This window comes from Bufo bufo, chromosome 2 (genome assembly GCF_905171765.1).
Source record: "Bufo bufo chromosome 2, aBufBuf1.1, whole genome shotgun sequence".
Taxonomy (NCBI): Eukaryota; Metazoa; Chordata; class Amphibia; order Anura; family Bufonidae; genus Bufo; species Bufo bufo.
In genome coordinates this window covers 220747043-220764730 of record NC_053390.1, presented here as the reverse complement: position 1 = coordinate 220764730, position 17688 = coordinate 220747043, and the positions used below count along the sequence as shown (strand labels likewise).

The 17688-nt window shown below is 42.7% G+C and overlaps 1 protein-coding gene across 2 annotated transcripts in view; it reads left to right on the top strand.

Moving 5' to 3' along the window:
* The first annotated feature begins 663 nt into the window (after positions 1–663).
* Positions 664–17688, top strand: part of DHX37 (DEAH-box helicase 37) — a 39322-nt gene continuing 22297 nt past the window's right edge. Inside the window, exons 1-8 of one of the 2 annotated variants that reach the window (XM_040416229.1) lie at positions 664–771; positions 2214–2326; positions 2408–2574; positions 4964–5076; positions 6206–6557; positions 6664–6812; positions 12782–12874; positions 15323–15419. In XM_040416229.1, coding sequence (XP_040272163.1) covers positions 740–771; positions 2214–2326; positions 2408–2574; positions 4964–5076; positions 6206–6557; positions 6664–6812; positions 12782–12874; positions 15323–15419 — 1116 coding nt within the window. In that variant the 5' untranslated portion in view covers positions 664–739. Of the gene's footprint in view, positions 776–2213; positions 2327–2407; positions 2575–4963; positions 5077–6205; positions 6558–6663; positions 6813–12781; positions 12875–15322; positions 15420–17688 lie in introns of both variants that reach the window. The other variant, XM_040416230.1, reaches the window with a different exon arrangement.

The following is a 17688-nucleotide window of genomic DNA, read 5'->3' as shown; positions in this document are numbered from 1 at the left end:
ATAATAGATGCAGTGTGTACAGATATATGGTATATACAGTAGTGTACTGATATGTGAGGTACGAGGTATAATAGATGGAGTATGTACAGATATATGGTATATACAGTAGTGTACTGAAATGTGAGGTACAAGGTATAATAGATGGAGTGTGTTAAGATAGTATATACAGCAGTGTACTGATATATGAGGTATAATAGATTGAGTATGTACAGATATATATGGGATCATTTATTAAACTGGTGTAAAGTAGAACTGGCTTAGTTACCCATAGCAACTATTTAGATTCCACCTTTTATTTTCGACAGTTCCTGTGGAATATGAAAGGTGGAATCTGATTGGTTGCTATGGGCACCTAAGCCAGTTCTACGTTACACCAGTTTGATAAATGACCCCATATATATCTGTACACACTGCATCTATTACACCATATAATACATGCAGTGTGTACAGATATATAGTATTAGGTTTAGGGTCAGTATTAGGGTTTATTATTAGGCTTTGGGGTTGGAGTTAGAGGTTAGGGCACATGGTCTCAGCCATATACCAGTTAATACACATCAGAGCAGAGCAGCTGTGGAACGGCCCTTATGGCGACCCGTAGACTACGCTTCACCGCGTGCTACTGATACAGACGCTCACAGCACAGTCAGGAACACAATGAACGCGTCCCCAGTTACCAGAGTGCAGCGGCTGCTAGGGACCGCTGACGTCACTTCCTCTTCCGGGTGCAGCATGCTTCATGCCCATAGAGATTCTGTCGTCTTCAGGCTCGTGAGTGAGTGTGACTTTCACTTGTATCGTGTGTGCAGGGACGAGGCCGTCGCAGTGTGTCCGCTGTGCTGTGTGACTGCAGCCCTATGACTAGTGCCAGGATGCTGGCACACAGCATAGTGAGGAGCAGCATTACTGGGGGAGGGTGGCTGGTATTGTACCCATAGAGGGGTATTCCAGGATTACCTGATTTTCTAACTTCCCACCTGCTGTACTGAACCTGTGAAGTTACCTGGTCACTGCTGTCTTCACCATGCTTCAGTCTCCGCATGTAAACTTCTGTCATGGACGGAGTCCTGTGTTCCTCTGCTGCAGCTAATGATTGGTGATGTGTTCCCAAGCGGCATATCACTGCTGTCACATCTGGCTTGGGTGACATGTCACCTCTGTGGCCAGTCATTGGTTGCAGCGGTGCACAGGAGCCCGTCCATATCGGAAGTTTACAAGTGGGGGCCGAAGCATAACGAAGACATCGGTGGATCCACAAAGCCTGAACCAGGGAGCAGGAAAGTATGCTCCTTCTAATGGGTATTCCAGTGCAATGATTTGAAATAGAATGATTTGATCCCCAGCCACCTCTGTTCGTCTGCCGGTCCATTCCTCTTTACTGTTCGCTTCTCGGGCTTGACACACTGGAGACAGTTTAGACTGCCCAGTGGTGACACACCTCAGCCATTAAAGGGCATCTGTCAGCAGATTTGTACCCATGAAACTGGCTGATCTGTTACATGTGCACTTGGCAGCTGAAGGCACTTGTGTTGATCCCATGTTCATATGTGCCCGCATTGCTGAGAAATATGTTTTAATATATGTAAATGAGCCTCTAGGAGCAATGGGGGCGTTACCCTTACACCTAGAGGCTCTGCTCTCTCTTTAACTTCTGAGCCCTCTGCACTTAGACAGGGCCAGGTGTCAAATTGTTTTACTGCCTGTCAAATTGCAGAGAGAGCAGAGTCTCTAGGTGTAATGGCAACGCCCCCATTGCTCCTAGAGGCTAATTTGCATATATTAATTTTTCTCAGCAATGGGCACATATGAACATGTGACCAACACAGATGCTGTCAGCTGCCAAGTGCACATGTAGCAGGTCAGCCAGTGTCATAGCTACAAATCTGCTGACAGATGCCCTTTACTTAGCTGAGCGGGTAGTCCAAGCCATCTCTGGTGTGTCGAGGCCGAGAAGAGGAAGTGGAGAGGAGTGGGGACCTCTCTGTGAGAGCAAATCTTGCTGTGCAATTCTGGGATAAAGGTTTGGTTCCTGCTGAAGAAGCTTTGACCATAGCTGATCTTGTACATGATATCTAGTTTCAGCATCATGGCCTTCACAGAGCAAATGTGCTGGCAGTAATATTGCCAGCTCTATGCAAGAGAACATGGTACCCTATCAGTCACGGTGATATCGGGGGCACATGGAAAATTTTAATGTCTTATTATGATTGCAGAAATACAAGGATGGGTAAACTGAGAAAGAGGCATAACTGGAAAGCAAGACAACAAGTGCAGTGCACAGAAGACAAGTCCGAACCCAAGCAAAATGTGCAGGTTGAGCTAGAAGGTAAGATACTGATACCAGGTGGTATCATGGGAATACTGTATATGGCAGCTAGCTAATTACTTATCAAATGATATATTCTAGGAGCTGAGCAACTGAAAGGTGTGGACGAGAGCAACGCTCTGGTGCTACCCTCCAAAAAATCCAAGCAGAAAAAACTTACTGGGACTGCTGCCATTAAAAAAACACTAAGTCGAAAACAGAAGAAAGCTCTGCAGAAGATCTTAGAACAGAAAGAAAAAAAGATCCAGGTTGGTCTGTTTAAATGGATTTAGAGGAAAAGTTGCACATATAGGATTCCTGCACCAGTTGTAAAACTTCACAGTATGGACGGGTCTTCCATACTGTGAAGTTTTACAACCCTATTAATCTGCTTGTCTGTTCTATTGTTTAACTGTAAGAGTGCCCAACAGTGTTTTAGGTCTAAGGGCTCTTTCACACCTGCGTTATTGTCTTCCGACATAGAGTTCCGTCGTCGGGGCTCTATGCCTGAAGAATCCTGATCAGGATTATCCTAATGCATTCTGAATGGAGAGAAATCCGTTCAGGATGCATCAGGATGTCTTCAGTTCCGGAACGGAACGTTTTTGGGCCGGAGAAAATACCGCAGCATGCTGCGCTTTTTGCTCCGGCCAAAAATCCGGAACACTTGCCGCAAGGCCGGATCCGGAATTAATGCCCATTGGAAGGCATTGATCCGGATCCGGCGCCGGAGCCGACATTTAGCTTTTTCAGAGTGGTTACCATGGCTGCCGGGACGCTAAAGTCCTGGCAGCCATGGTAAGTGTAGTGGGGAGCGGGGGAGCAGTGTACTTACCGTCCGTGCGGCTCCCCGGGCGCTCCAGAGTGACGTCAGGGCACCCCAAGCGCATGGATCACGTGATCGCATGGATCACGTCATCCATGCGCATGGGGCGCTCTGACGTCATTCTGGAGCGCCCGGGGAGCCGCACGGACTGTAAGTATACTGCTCCCCCGCTCCCCGCTCCTACTATGGCAACCAGGACTTTAATAGCGTCCTGGGTGCCATAGTAACACTGAAAGCATTTGAAGATGGAACCGTCTTCCAAATGCTTTCAGTACACTTGCGTTTTTCCGGATCCGGCGGGCACCTCCGGCAACGGAAGTGCATGCCCGATCCCAACAACGCAAGTGTGAAAGAGGCCTCAGTTTGGATCTTATCCATTTTTACTATTCTTACGGATATGTATGTGTGTCTGCCACCACAGGATATCCGCTGGTATATGCTACCGGTGATAGTAGGGGAAGGGTATTAAGTTGGATTTATGCACCATTGGACTTTTTGAGATTGTGATTTCACAGACGAATGACGTTGCTTGTACACATAGGAATACATGGCATGATATATTGTAATATCAAAATGTGCATGCAAGTGTGTGATTATTGCGTGTGATGAATTGTTGTCGTTTTTTAGTAACCTTAGACAATAGGGTCACTGGGGGAGTAGAAAACGTCCGAACACACAGAATAGGGATGTGACAGCAGCATAGATTACACAATAGTGATTGTGCAAAACTCTTCTGAGCATCCTGTGCAGTGTGATGAGATGAGACATTGCATTTCTCTCTGGGTCCCATTTGTAATGAGGCACTTGAATACCAGAAGTGCTGCACATTCACCAATGTGAGCGTACCCAAACGTTGTTGTAAATTGCATCAAAATTTGCTCTAGCCCGACAAGGGTGCATGGTATAATAGAAAAGGACGGTGGCTTAAAATGTGCCGTTTTTACTCAGAATTGTGCCATCATTCTGGCATAACCACTAAGCCAACCAATAGTTGGTATGCAGTTAGAGAAAAGTGTGTATCTCTGCACCAAATTCATCATCCAGCAAGAGCAATATCATGTCTAAATAGCCTAAGTCAATAAATCTTACCAGTACAGAGAAGATGATTGCTACTTGTAAATGGAGCTCTCCCTTCTGCTCAGTGATCAGGCAATTATTGGGAATGTTTAGTTTGTTCCCTATAATTGCCTATGCATGTGTAAAATGATCTAGAGTGCTTTAGTTGTGTGAGTTTGCACACAAGAGCTCTTTAAGGCTAGTTTCACACCTGCGGTGTGAATTCTGGCATGCTGTTACGGGAGAGAATAGTCTGCCGGAATTCACTGGATCCGGCACTGAATGTCCGCCAGCCCCATTAAGTATGATGGTGGTCCGGCAGACAATGCGGATGATCGGCCGGACACAGACCGCTGCATGATGTGATTTGTGTTCTGATGATTCCCTGCATTGTCTGCCGAAACAGCCAGATGGAATTCACACCGGAGGTGAGAAACTACCCTAAGCTGGCCATACACTCCAGTTTTTGGTCAGCCAAAAGGCACAGAAGACCTGTCCCCAATCCAAAAAGTGAGATATTTATATATTCTAGTTGGCCATGTTTCCATGCCTTCGTTTATGAAATTAATATGATGATAACCGTCACAGACCAACCAAGAATGACAAGTCGTTCAGAAAATGTCCAGCCGAAATCTGTATATGGCTGGTTTTAGGCTTTAAAGTATTGCTGCTTTTAATTGAATGCTGTTTGCAAGCAAGGAAGAACTAGACTTCCTACAACTCCTGTCATCACAGCTAGACATTTAGTGATACATGATTTGTTTTCCATCTAACAGAGATCGGGCCTCCTCACTAAGCTGAGTGAGGTGCAAGCCTCTGAGAAAGAACTGAGCCTGTTGTATACAACCTCCAAACTAGGCACAGGCGATCGATTGTACTGTGCTAAACGGTAAGATTTACTTCAGAAGCAGTATATCTTAACTTGTATAACTTTGTGTATTTTCCTTTTTTTTTTTGTAACTTGCTTTTTTTTATGTCCTTACAATTTTTGTGATTTGATTTTTTTTTCTAGTTTTCCAATTCACTATGTATAGGTAAAAAAAAAAAAGTAATAACCAGAAGTTTTGCAGGTTTCAATCTTGCCATTTAGCTTCATAAAATGGACACTTTCTGATGTGTAGAGATCACTTCACGGCAGTCATTTCCTTATCACAGGCAGGATTACAGTGACAGGTAACACATATATGTAATCTACCATACAGCGACAGGTAACACCTATGTATAGTGGATTCTAACATACAGTTACCCAATGTACACAGGATCCACCATTCACAAAAGGTGATGGGGACTGGTCCACTCCTCAGACCTTCCTGTACAGGTTACAGAGCATGTTTGCCACACTCTACCATATAACTCAGCCAGTCATCGCCAGGCTACAGTTTCCCATGGTCCATGTAGATGCCATTTAGCATATCTTTTTACTGCTGCAAACAGAGCTGAGTAGTAGCTCAGGTAAGATGACTGTCCCATAACCAGGTACAAAAAATGAATACAAATCTTTACAAATTAGGAAAAAGGTATTTCAGTAGTTGGTTTTAATTTCTTTAGTAAAAAAAAACTATAGGTGATATATTACCTTTAAAATAAAGACTAGCCATAGGTAGACTTGTTATGGCAATTTTAGTATCTAATCAGGAAACTGTCTTTTTGAAGTTAAAGGAATTTTCACATCTTTATGCTACGCCCACAAGTTGTGTATCTTATTGGTTGGGGGCACATATTGGTTGGGGACACACCTCTGAACAAAGTCTAAGGCCTCGTTCACACTTCAGTGGTTTGGTCAGTTATTTCCATCAGTGATAGTGAACCAAAATCAGGAATGGAGGCTACACAGAGATAAGGTATAAGGGAAAGATCTGTACCTGCTCTGTGTTTTGAACCTGGCTTTGGCTCACAATCAGTATTAGAAATCATCTACGAAATACTGACCAAATCACTGAAGTGTGATCTAGAACTAATTGAAATAGGGGTCAATCTTCAGCTTCTCTGACAGGCACTTTTACACCACTTTTCTCTAGGACGGTTGATGACGTGAATAGTCCAGTATTGGGATGCATAAATAGCATCAGTGGAGCCAACAAGAAGCGTAGACGAAAAGCTCCAGCAGAAGATGATGAAGAACAGACAGACAAGGACATGTCTTCTGATAGTTCTGCCGAGGAAGACGAGAGTGATGCATCTGAGAAGAAGGAAGAAATGGTTGGGGATAATGTCAGCTCTCCTGTGAAGCCTATAGTCACAGATGTATCTCAGAGCATCCCAGCAGAATCTAAGCCAGCACCTACCGGAGAGCCATCTAAAGACAAACCTGCTCCTCTGCCATCACAGCCAGCAATATTTATTCCTGTCGACAGGTCTCCTGAAATTCAGGTTTGTATTTTAACTCACTGATACTGCTAGTAGGGTAAAAAGCCACGTACGTTGGCAGGAAAGCCAAAAGAGAGAGACGCAACCGTTTCCTCCTTGTGTCTTCTAGGAGGCTAGGTTAAAACTCCCAATCCTGGCTGAAGAACAGGTCATTATGGAGGCCATTCAAGAAAACCCTGTAGTTGTTTTGTGTGGTGAGACTGGCAGTGGGAAAACCACACAAGTGCCACAGTTCCTCTATGAAGCCGGCTATGGAAGGTAAGTCATTATTGTCTGATATGTAAATGGTAAAGTACACATGGAATAAAAAGGAGCACACTTTAATGGAACGTTCGGGCTGTAAGTGCCCAGGCCGCTCTGCCTTCTTCTCACATAACTCCTCTGTCGGGCGGTAATAATTCAATTAAGAATTATTAATTATGGTTATAAAATAATTAACATGAAAAAATAAAATTTGTCATAAATTCTTGAAATCATAACCTGGTGAGTTGTAGACAACCTAATTGATACAATTCACATCTGAGTCCGACTATTTCTTTAGATAATAAGTTATTTTGACGTGAGATGACGTTAATGCTAAAGGTGTAGTTTTGCATTATACAATAATACACAGGTATTATAAAAATATGAAGATTAATTGGTTACAAGGTTATAAATAAGTAAATAAACACAATGATACATACAAATGAGTATATTCAGCGTTGATATAAAGCATTACAAGCTTAACAATACATGTGAGTAGAAGTAACTTGTTACATTATAACCAAGCTATTATTAGGTTGGGATATCAAAGTAAGAACATAAGTTATATACATCACTTCTGTTCAGAGTAAACCTCATGATATCAGGATGGGCATGTCTAATCCTAGACATTAATATGGAATGCTAAATACATTCCGCCCGCTTCTAACCAACTACACATCACATGACTTCGAGAATGGGCAAATCCATTCAAGGATATAATTTAGAAGAGATAACTGTATCCTTCCGCCCCATCCTGGACTATTTTCACACCTTTGACTTTGGTAAGACTATTAAGACAAACAGGGATCTACAGGGAGTGCAGAATTATTAGGCAAGTTGTATTTTTTAGGATTAATTTTATTATTGAACAACAACCATGTTCTCAATGAACCCAAAAAACTCATTAATATCAAAGCTGAATATTTTTGGAAGTAGTTTTTAGTTTGTTTTTAGTTTTAGCTATTTTAGGGGGATATTTGTGTGTGCAGGTGACTATTACTGTGCATAATTATTAGGCAACTTAACAAAAAACAAATATATACCCATTTCAATTATTTATTTTTACCAGTGAAACCAATATAACAGCTCAACATTCACAAATATACATTTCTGACATTCAAAAACAAAACAAAAACAAATCAGTGACCAATATAGCCACCTTTCTTTGCAAGGACACTCAAAAGCCTGCCATCCATGGATTCTGTCAGTGTTTTGATCTGTTCACCATCAACATTGCGTGCAGCAGCAACCACAGCCTCCCAGACACTGTTCAGAGAGGTGTACTGTTTTCCCTCCTTGTAAATCTCACATTTGATGATAGACCACAGGTTCTCAATGGGGTTCAGATCAGGTGAACAAGGAGGCCATGTCATTAGATTTTCTTCTTTTATACCCTTTCTTGCCAGCCACGCTGTGGAGTACTTGGACGCGTGTGATGGAGCATTGTCCTGCATGAAAATCATGTTTTTCTTGAAGGATGCAGACCTCTTCCTGTACCACTGCTTGAAGAAGGTGTCTTCCAGAAACTGGCAGTAGGACTGGGAGTTGAGCTTGACTCCATCCTCAACCCGAAAAGGCCCCACAAGCTCATCTTTGATGATACCAGCCCAAACCAGTACTCCACCTCCACCTTGCTGGCGTCTGAGTCGGACTGGAGCTCTCTGCCCTTTACCAATCCAGCCACGGGCCCATCCATCTGGCCCATCCATCTGGCCCATCAAGACTCACTCTCATTTCATCAGTCCATAAAACCTTAGAAAAATCAGTCTTGAGATATTTCTTGGCCCAGTCTTGACGTTTCAGCTTGTGTCTTGTTCAGTGGTGGTCGTCTTTCAGCCTTTTTTACCTTGGCCATGTCTCTGAGTATTGCACACCTTGTGCTTTTGGGCACTCCAGTGATGTTGCAGCTCTGAAATATGGCCAAACTGGTGGCAAGTGGCATCTTGGCAGCTGCACGCTTGACTTTTCTCAGTTCATGGGCAGTTATTTTGCGCCTTGGTTTTTCCACACGCTTCTTGCGACCCTGTTGACTATTTTGAATGAAACGCTTGATTGTTCGATGATCACGCTTCAGAAGCTTTGCAATTTTAAGAGTGCTGCATCCCTCTGCAAGATATCTCACTATTTTTGACTTTTCTGAGCCTGTCAAGTCCTTCTTTTGACCCATTTTGCCAAAGGAAAGGAAGTTGCCTAATAATTATGCACACCTAACATAGGGTGTTGATGTCATTAGACCACACCCCTTCTCATTACAGAGATGCACATCACCTAATATGCTTAATTGGTAGCAGACTTTCGAGCCTATACAGCTTGGAGTAAGACAACATGCATAAAGAGGATGATGTGGTCAAAATACTCATTTGCCTAATAATTCTGCACTCCCTGTATGATCAAAGCTATTATATCTTAAATGGGAAGAACTTAGAACAAGTCTTTCCTGTGTGAATCTATTACCTAGCTACTACATCTCAATATGAAGATAATCAATTAAGTAATTTATTTATTCGCCAATCTAGATGGTATAATTTCACCCACATTATCCAATTAGTCTTAATAAAATGAAATATCATTCTTTGTGTCTCTTACCAAGTCCTAGTAGGAGTCTCATTTCTGCTCCTAGGAAAGCTGGGTGGTCCATCATCGCATAGCTCACCGTGACTTTCATCTTGATAGACCCCTCTAGAGAGCTCAACTTGTCCTTGTGTGTCTAAGCCTGTCTTTTAACCTCTTTAGGTGTCTAGCTCTTTTGTTTTCTGATCTTCTGGTTGCTTGGTTCCTCTGGGATCTCTTTTTCTTTTACCACCCCTATGTGGTTTCTTAACAAAAAAACTTATCAGATGAACACACCTTCCTAGTTTGGAACTTTCCAATCATTGTCGAATAGGCGCGTACATTGATAAGGGATGTGATGTCATAACACTACCCAGAATGCACTTTTGCTACTGGTGTAGTGTTACCTACTCATACCTAGGTGGCACTGTTGTATAAGTCATAAGAATCATGCCCTAAAGAGTTAAATATGCATGTCTGACTTCATCTTCACTACACACACCTGACATCTGGAAATTTAAATCAAAGCTAGAGGGATTAATTCTGACACTTCTAGCAATTATATTCTAGACTCCAAGGAATCATTTTGATGGTTCACATACCATAAATCTATGATACAGATAAGAATACAATCGGACACTTGCACGTGTGTCTTCAAAGAGTAGTTAATTGCTAGTTAGAATAACATAGCTCTCTTCGGACAGAGACACATTAACACAGTCTAATACTTAAAGATTCTTCCTATATTTTAGGGGTGGAAGCATTCTTAGTGAGAATTATATAAGATAATGGATGTATTCTATATCTTTTATTACATTTAACAACATACATAACCATACCATATATCCTATTGATTATCTTATACTTAAAGAATTAAGGTTCATTATATATATATATATATATATATATATATATTTATATTAATCACAGATTTGTTTCTTGTCTCATTCCTCTATTTACTCACCCCCTGCTTCATTACCAGACAGAAAGCTGTAGGGGTTATTTGTACTAGATGTTTAGAGAACATACTAACTTCCTCATGCTTTATCTTTAAATATAAATCTTTTAAAAGACAAGGAGTACTCTCTCAAACTGGCACAATTATAGAGAAAAATGTGAGAATACACTTTAGGAACGTGTGGCCTTTCCATAAACTCACACAACATGGTGGACATATCACAAGATGGCAGATGCCATACTATTAAACATAGCAATTTATGTTTAATTCATTTAGGGCCAATAATTTTTACGACAACTCCCCAGCCTCTTGCTTGGCCCGACCTGTAAGCCCCTTGCCTCATATAGTGTACTTGCCGAGATCCCACTGGTGCATGCGCAGTGCATAGAGCAATGCCCGGTGCCCACAATGGTCTTCACAGTGCGCATGCCCAGGCCTGGTGGTGAACTGCGCACTCACGGAATCTCGGCCAGCACACTAGATGACGCAAGGGGCTTACAGGGCGGGCCAAGCAAGAGGCTGGGGAGGAGTTGTCTGAGAAGAAGGCAGAGCGGCCCTAATTTGCATATGAATAAAACTATGATATCAGAACAAAGGTACCATTTGACTCATGTAGACTTCTGCTACAGCGCTATGTAAGCAGTGTATAAGGTGACGTTGTGACAGACTCCCTTTAAGATGTTATCTAGTGAAATGCACCAGTAAAGTGACACAATGTTCAACAGGAAATTGTGATATTGATTCACACCATATTTGTGGAAGCTGTGCAGTGTTTTAATACTGTGCAGAAAGTATAAAAGTCTGCAGAAAATACGGATGACGTCCTTGTGCATTCCGTGTTTTGTGGAACAGCTGGCCCCTAATAGAACAGTCCTATCCTTGTCCGTAATACGAAGAATAATAGGCCATGTTCTATTTTTTTTTTTTGCGGAACAGAAATATGGAAATGGAATGCACACGGAGTAACTTCCGTATTTTTGCGGACCCATTGAAAGGAATGGTTCTGCATACGGTCCGCAAAAAGAATGGAAACGGAAAGAAAATATGTTTGTGTGCATGAGCCCTAAATTTCAATAAAGTGCTGCTCTGTTCGATGCGTCTTTGTGTTGTTTCCTGAGCTATGTAGGAATCATGTGGCAGTAGCCTCTTAGAAACCTAGTTGGACAGCTTATACAGCACAAAGCATGAATTGTTCCTGCATGGGCTGCTGTAAATACTTGTCAGAATTACTAAAAGATTATGAAAGGAAATATGTTTGCCAACCTCGGATCAAGACTTAAAGGGGTTGTCTCATCATAGAGAATGGCTAGCATATGCCCCCATTGTCTTATAGGTGTGGGTTCCACCGCTGGTACCCACACCTATATAGAGAATGGAGCCCCAAAAGTGAAGGAGGGCGCACTGTGCATGCGCATCCGCTGACTGTTCATTTTCTATGGGGTCGGCGAAAATAGCCGAGCGCTATCTCGGCTATTTCTGTCAAGCCCATAGAAGTGAATGGGAGCGGTGCGCTCCCATTCATTATGGAAAGCCGGCTTGGTGGTGGCCAGACCGGAGTCCTCCAGCCACCACCTTGCGGGGCTCCGTTCCTGATATAGGTGGGGGTCCAAGTAACCATTGGTGGAATAATATGGAGCCATACGCATGCTTGGCCACCTCTGCATGTAATTTCCACTTTGACGCATTGCCGCTTCATTTGGTGAAACAGGGCGCCATAAGGTTATGTTCACATTTCACAATAAAATCTGCCACGGTTTCTGCAGTAGCTTTTCACTTTGAATGCCGTGGTCCCGCTCTCGGCGACATGGAGCTAAACCATTAGCAGGCTCCTGCTGCAGCTTTCATGGTCTTCAAAGGTGTTCGCATGGTAACAGTGGTAAGAATAGATAAACGTATGTGAAAAATCCGCGACCACATGGACTGCGCTGCACTGGGAGTCGGTTCCAGTGCAGATTCAGAGCTGAAACCCGTGCCCACAATCCATTGCGTGGGCATACACTAACATCCTGGGTTTCCCTATCTTATCCACAGGTAGTGCCATAAATGTCTGATGAGTGGGGGTCTCGGAGAGTGAATGTCACCTGACTTTTTTTCCATTCGGCAAAACAGCTTTTTGCATCCAGATGGAGAATAAATGGACAGATGGTTGCATATGTGCAGCTCTAATTATTCTAGTCAATTAGAAATCCGGTGTGTCTGCCTCGGGGACCCAGTTCTTCTGTACATGTTTAAAAACCCTTAGAATACCCTTTTTATAACATAATGATATATTATGTCAAACCAAATCAGATAATGTAACCAATCGGTATGGCTAATAAAAATAATTTCTGTTTATTATTATTATTATTATTATTATTATTATTATTATTATTGTTGTGGTTTGTATGGTTGCATTGCTCTTTTTATATACATGCCTGCACTGTATTACCGTCTTATGTAGCAGAGTAGAGATTGTAATTGTTTTTTTGTTCTGTAGTGAAAATGACCTCATTGGCATCACAGAACCACGTCGTGTAGCAGCAGTGACCATGTCACAGAGGGTGGCTCTGGAAATGAACTTGCCTCAGAAGTAAGTTGCAGCTCCCGTTCATCTATGTAATGACAGTATATTTTATACCACCCACCCCGTCTAATGGTATGCGATCAGAACTCCCAGGTCATAAAACAAAGCAACGTTTAGATGCCAAATATTTGTGTCACTGCTGGATAACTGGAGAATCGAGCTTTGCCGCCAGTTCTTGCTTCCTGCTCTGCATGCTTTTGGCGGCTGGTCCTTCCATCTCCAGAAGGTCCTGTTTTGACCCTGCTGGGAGGCTATTCTGTGACCAATGTAGGAGCTCTATACTATTTGGTGAAGGGGGAAAGGTCCTGCCGTGACCACAGGGGAAAAGGGGAGGTGCTGTGACTACTGGTGGACGGCAGGAGATCTTGCTTACACTGCTGACGGAAAGCTGAGACCTGTTGCTGTTAATGAAAGGAGCTATTATACTGTGGAGAGAAAGTTGGGACAATGGAGGGGTAACTTTTTTGAGGGGGAACTTATGTGACTACCAAATAGTTTTGATGTAAAGGGATCTTTACTCTGACTACTATGTGGAATGGGGCAATATCTCCTGTGGCAGGTAAGGTCAGGCAGATGCATCATGGGTGTCAGCCACCCTTTCTGATTAAAAGCCAGATTGGAGCAGTATGTAAGACGAGTAAAATTTGCACTTTGTCCCTCTTACCTTTTGAATCAGATCTGAGTTTTCTTACTTTAATTAAAAATGGTATCAGTCATTCATTCTGATCATGAACCCAGCATTACAGCGTTTTCTTTCTTGCTGCTACATGTGCCTAAGGTTTCTTCAGAAGATGATCTATGTGTATGTATAGGAGAAAAGTTCAGAGATGAGGCCGCGCAGAGAACGTTTTTCACCCAGCACTTCTCAAGGCCTCACTGAACAGGCTGCTCACAATTTTCTTCACTGATTATGGAGTGCTGACTTTATTTTTTATTTTTTCTGGGTTGTCTTGAGAGGATTGGCATCCTGTACATTCCTTAGTACAGTGCTGCTATCTTTTGACTGTGTCTTTTGAGTGTATAGGAGGATATACAGACAGACCCTCTGTTAGACACAGTTTGCATATTAGGTGGGCACTAACCATTAGTTTATAACTAGCCATAAAGGGGTAGATTTAATAAAGACATTTAATTCCCATAATTCACTTCCCACTGCTCCTGCGCTATAGTCCCTCGCTAGCCATTACTGAAGTGATGATGGCTGTCCTTGTACACAACCACTGCAGCTATGTGCACACCACAGACTAGATGACAGTAGGCACATGACCGCTGAAGCAAGGGATTGACTTCAGCGGTCATGTGCCTATGCAGAATGTGAGCAAAGACCAACAGGAGACTATAAGGCCTCTTTCACATGGGCATCATATTTTTGGCCCGGATGCGGGTGCGCTGCGGGAAAATGCACGATTTTTCTGCGCGAGTGCAAAACATTGTAATGCGTTTTGCATGCGCGTGAGAAAAATCGGCACGTTTGGTACCCAAACCCAAACTTCTTCACAGAAGTTCAGGTTCGAGTTTGGGATCGGGGTTGTGTAGATTGTATTATTTTCCCTTATAACATGGTTATAAGGGAAAATAATAGCATTCTGAATACAGAATGCATAGTAAAATAGCGCTGGAGGGGTTAAAAAAATAAAAAATAATTTAACTCGCCTTAATCCACTTGCTCGCGCAGCCGGCATCTCTTCTGTCTCCTTCTTTGCTGATTGCAGGAAAAGGACCTGTTTTGATGTCACTCCGGTCATCACATGATCTTTTACCATGGTGATGGATTATGTGATGACCGGAGTGACTTCACCACAGGTCCTGTTCCTGTAATCAGCAAAGAAGGAGACAAGAGAAGCCGGGCTCCGCAAGTGGATTAAGGTGAGTTAAATTATTATTATAATTTTTTTTTAACCCCTCCAGCGCTATTGTACTATGCATTCTGTATTCAGAATGCTATTATTTTCCCTTATAACCATGTTATAAGGGAAAATAATAAAATGATCGGGTCTCCATCCCGATCGTCTCCTAGCAATCGTGCGTGAAAATCGCACCGCATCCGCACTTGCTTGCGGATGCTTGCGATTTTCACGCAGCCCCATTCACTTCTATGGGGCCTGCGTTGCGTGGAAATCGCACAATATAGAGCATGCTGCGATTTACACGCAACGCAGAAGTGATGCGTGAAAATCAACGCTCATGTGCACAGCCCCATAGAAATGAATGGGTCCGGATTCAGTGCGGGTGCAATGCGTTCACCTCACGCATTGCACCCGCGCGGAATACTCGTCCGTGTGAAAGGGGCCTAAGAGCATCTTATGGATCAGCCGGAGATATAACTGATTTAAAAAAATAAAATAAAATATATAGATATATATAGATATATAGATATATATCATTACTTATGTTGGACAACCCCCTAATTGTTTTACTTTAGACATCCATGTGAAAATATATTTTATTTTTCAGCGTTGTTTCTTATCAAATTCGATATGAAGGAAATGTTTCTCCTGAAACAAAAATAAAATTCATGACCGATGGTGTTCTGCTAAAAGAAATTCAGAAGGTGAGCATCTTCATTATCCATGATTGAAAGTGAAATGCACCTAGACAACACTTAAGAATTTAATGCAGAGGATTATGAGACTGAACGATGTAGATGATGCAAGTAAGGTAGTTTTAGCAAATATCACACTAAGGCTACTTTCACACTGGCGTTTCGGCTTTTCGTTTTTGTGAGATCCGTTCAGGACTCTCACAAGCGGTCCAAAACGGATCAGTTTTGCCCTAATGCATTCTGAATGGAAAAGGATCCGCTCAGAATGCATCAGTTTCGTCTCCATTCTGCTTTGGAGGCGGACACCAAAACGCTGCTAGCAGCGTCTTGGTGTCCGTCTGACGAAACTGAGCCAAACGGATCAATAGAAAACGGATCCGTCTTGAAGGCTTGGCTATGTTAAAGATAATAAAAACGGATCTGTTTAGAACTGATGCATGCGGTTGTATTATCTGAACGGATCCGTCTGTGTTGATCCATGACGGATCTGCACCAAACGCGAGTGTGAAAGTAGCCTAAGCCGAACCTGGCACCTGCATTTTATTTTTGTATGGGTTATTTTCTAATTTTTAACCAATTGTGTACAAACAAGACATAAAGGGAAAAAAAGAAAGTGGGAGTAGTAGGCAACAGTCAGGGCGCCTCTGTTGGCAGACTGGCAATTCTGCACTTTGGTATAATAAGGATAGGGCAGAATGTCCATGACAGTGGAGGATTTACCCATAGCAACCAATTACAGATCTGTTTTTATATTCCATAAATCTGACAATCTTTCTGTTAAGAAAGATAATTTTCAATAAATAATTGTATGCAGAGGGTTATTTAAACTAGTGCAAATGTAATAGGGCATTTTAAATGGCAACCAATCACTTTCCAGCTCTTATTTTTGATGCTTTTGGAGAATGAACATAATTGGTTGTTATGGGAAAATCAACTTTTCCTTTGGTAAATCATCTGAAGTATAGCCTCACAAATATCCATACTGCCAGCTTTGGTGTCAGCCAACACATAACTTTGTAATGAGTATACCCTTTTTTTTTTTAATTAGAAAAAAACAGGAATTGGTAGGAAAACCCTCTTAAAGGAATATTCTGAGAAATGGATCCAATCCATTTTGGTTAAAGGGGTTGTCCGGGTTCAGAGCCCTTATTTTCACCCAGGCAGCTCCCTGATTTTGGCATCGGAGCATCTCCTGCTCCAATGCGCTCCCTTGCCCTGCGCTAGATCGCACGGGAAGCTTCCGCCCAGCAGTGTGTTCGGTGACGTCACCGGCTCAGATGGACGTGTTTTAGCGCTGCCCTAGCCATTTTATTTGCTAGGGCAGCACTAAAGCCCGCCCATCAGTGTCAGTGACGTCACCGGGCTCCCTGGCAGCCCCATGGAGAGCCCGGTTAGTCACCGGAACTCCTAAAAATGCCTATGTCCTGCGCGATTTAGCGCAGGGCAAAGGAGAGCATCGGAGCATGAACTGGTCCGATGCTCAAGTCAGGGGGGCTGCCTGGGTGAAAATGGCAGTATGGAACCCGGACAACCCCTTTAAAAGCTTATACATTTAGGGTGTATCACATGTAATAGGGTTATTTCCATTATATGCTGTGTCCACAGGACCCCTATTTGGAGATAGTTGTGGACCCATCTGTATTAGACATTTTATGGTTATATCCTGTAGTTATGCCTTAAATGTATACAACAGGATTACCTCTTCAAAATTAATTCTCCTATGTTACTAATTGTTTGCTTGGCTTTAAAGGGGTATTCTGCTTTTGTGATATTGATGACCTATCATTAGTATCAGAGCGGTGGGGGTCCAACTCTCAGCACCTCTGCTGATCAGCTGTTTGAATGGGCCACAACACACCTGCAGTTGCTGCTTCTTCTGCAATGTTTACCTGCATACCGTCTACATTGTAGTGGTGATGCAGTGTATTTAGAGTTCCTCTTGCATTCACTTGAATGGGACGAACAGCTGTAATTACCGTGCACCACAGCCTCAATGTAGACGGCGTGCAGGCAAACAGTGAAGAGGAAGCAGCACTCTCACAAGTGCCGCAGTCTCTTCAAACAGCTAAATCAACAATCTAAGGCTACATGCACACAGACGTTGTTTGCTTCCGTGTCCGTTCCGTTTTTTTTAGCGGATAGGATGCGTACCCATTCATTTCAATGGGTCCGCAAAAAATGCGGACTGCACACTGTGTGCTATCCACATCAGTATGTCCGTTCCGTAGACCCGCAAAAAAAGAACATGTCCTATTCTTGTCCGTTTTAGGCATTGTTA